At 41.6% G+C, this 978-nt stretch overlaps 1 protein-coding gene across 1 annotated transcript in view; it reads left to right on the top strand.

Annotated features, from left to right (window-relative positions):
• The window catches only part of LOC119586552 (leukocyte elastase inhibitor A-like), a 3,171-nt gene extending 2,596 nt beyond the window's left edge, over positions 1 to 575 (top strand). Inside the window, exon 5 of the mRNA XM_037935310.1 lies at positions 120 to 575. Within this exon, the coding sequence (XP_037791238.1) occupies positions 120 to 386 (267 nt within the window). The 3' untranslated portion in view covers positions 387 to 575. The remainder of the gene's footprint in view (positions 1 to 119) is intronic.
• The last annotated feature ends 403 nt before the right edge of the window (positions 576 to 978 follow it).

Below are 978 nucleotides of genomic sequence, written 5' to 3'. Positions count from 1 at the left end.
TGCGAGTGCGCGCGCACATAGTGTCTACGCTTAAAACATGGAGACGAGATGAACAAGCAATGAGGAGCTTCCGACTGCCAGCTAGACGCCTCCCTTAGCCTTCCCCTTCTCTTCCGCAGGCTCTGACTCGCCTCGGTCTCCGCGACCTGTTCTCCCCGGCGGCCAACCTAACGACCTTCTCTCCTGTCGGGGGTCTGAGGATTACCAACGGCGTCCATAAGGCGGTGATGGAAGTGGACGAGGCAGGCGCTGAAGCCTCGGCAGGAACGGCGCTTGTGGCCAGGCAGCTGACTTTCGTCTGTAATCGGCCCTTCCTCTTCTTCATTCACGATAAGATGATAGATAACATCCTCTTCGTGGGAGTTTTCAGAGAACCGCAAACCTGAAGTGGAAATGTTTCTTATAATGTAGCTCAGAGGATGTTAGATATTGGATGCGGAAAGGTAACAACAGATGAACATCATTAAATGATGTTTTTTTCCCACTCTTGCGTATTGTAAAAAATCGCTGAATCATTGTTAATATTTCTAGCGTTATATATCTACATTTTTTATGGCAAAGAATGTAAAGAATATCACCATAAAGATTTGTTCTACTTACCGACGATAACTCTGCAATCAAATTGAGTCCACTTAAACTTATTGCTTAAAACTTAGTAACTGTGCCATCACATATACACAGTAGCTTAAAATCATATCCAAGAGTGCATAAGAATATCAGATGTGTTTATGTGAAAATATTCATAAATGCGAAACACACACTAAGCCTTTTTTATACTATGAATTTTCTTTATGTGTGGTTTGTCTGAGGTAACCAGGCATGTGTTTTGTAAAAATAAGAAAAGTAAATCAACTTTTTACACTGAATCATTATTACCTATAATTTCTTCTAGCTGAAGCCTGCTACCCTGCCGATTCCGATTTTCCACTCAAGAAATTGTCATGCGACATACATACAATAAAAGCAAAACATAGATAT

This window comes from Penaeus monodon, chromosome 21 (genome assembly GCF_015228065.2).
Source record: "Penaeus monodon isolate SGIC_2016 chromosome 21, NSTDA_Pmon_1, whole genome shotgun sequence".
NCBI classification, from domain to species: domain Eukaryota; kingdom Metazoa; phylum Arthropoda; class Malacostraca; order Decapoda; family Penaeidae; genus Penaeus; species Penaeus monodon.
The sequence above is the reverse complement of the archived record's forward strand: the minus strand, read 5'-3'. Positions and strand labels throughout refer to the sequence as shown.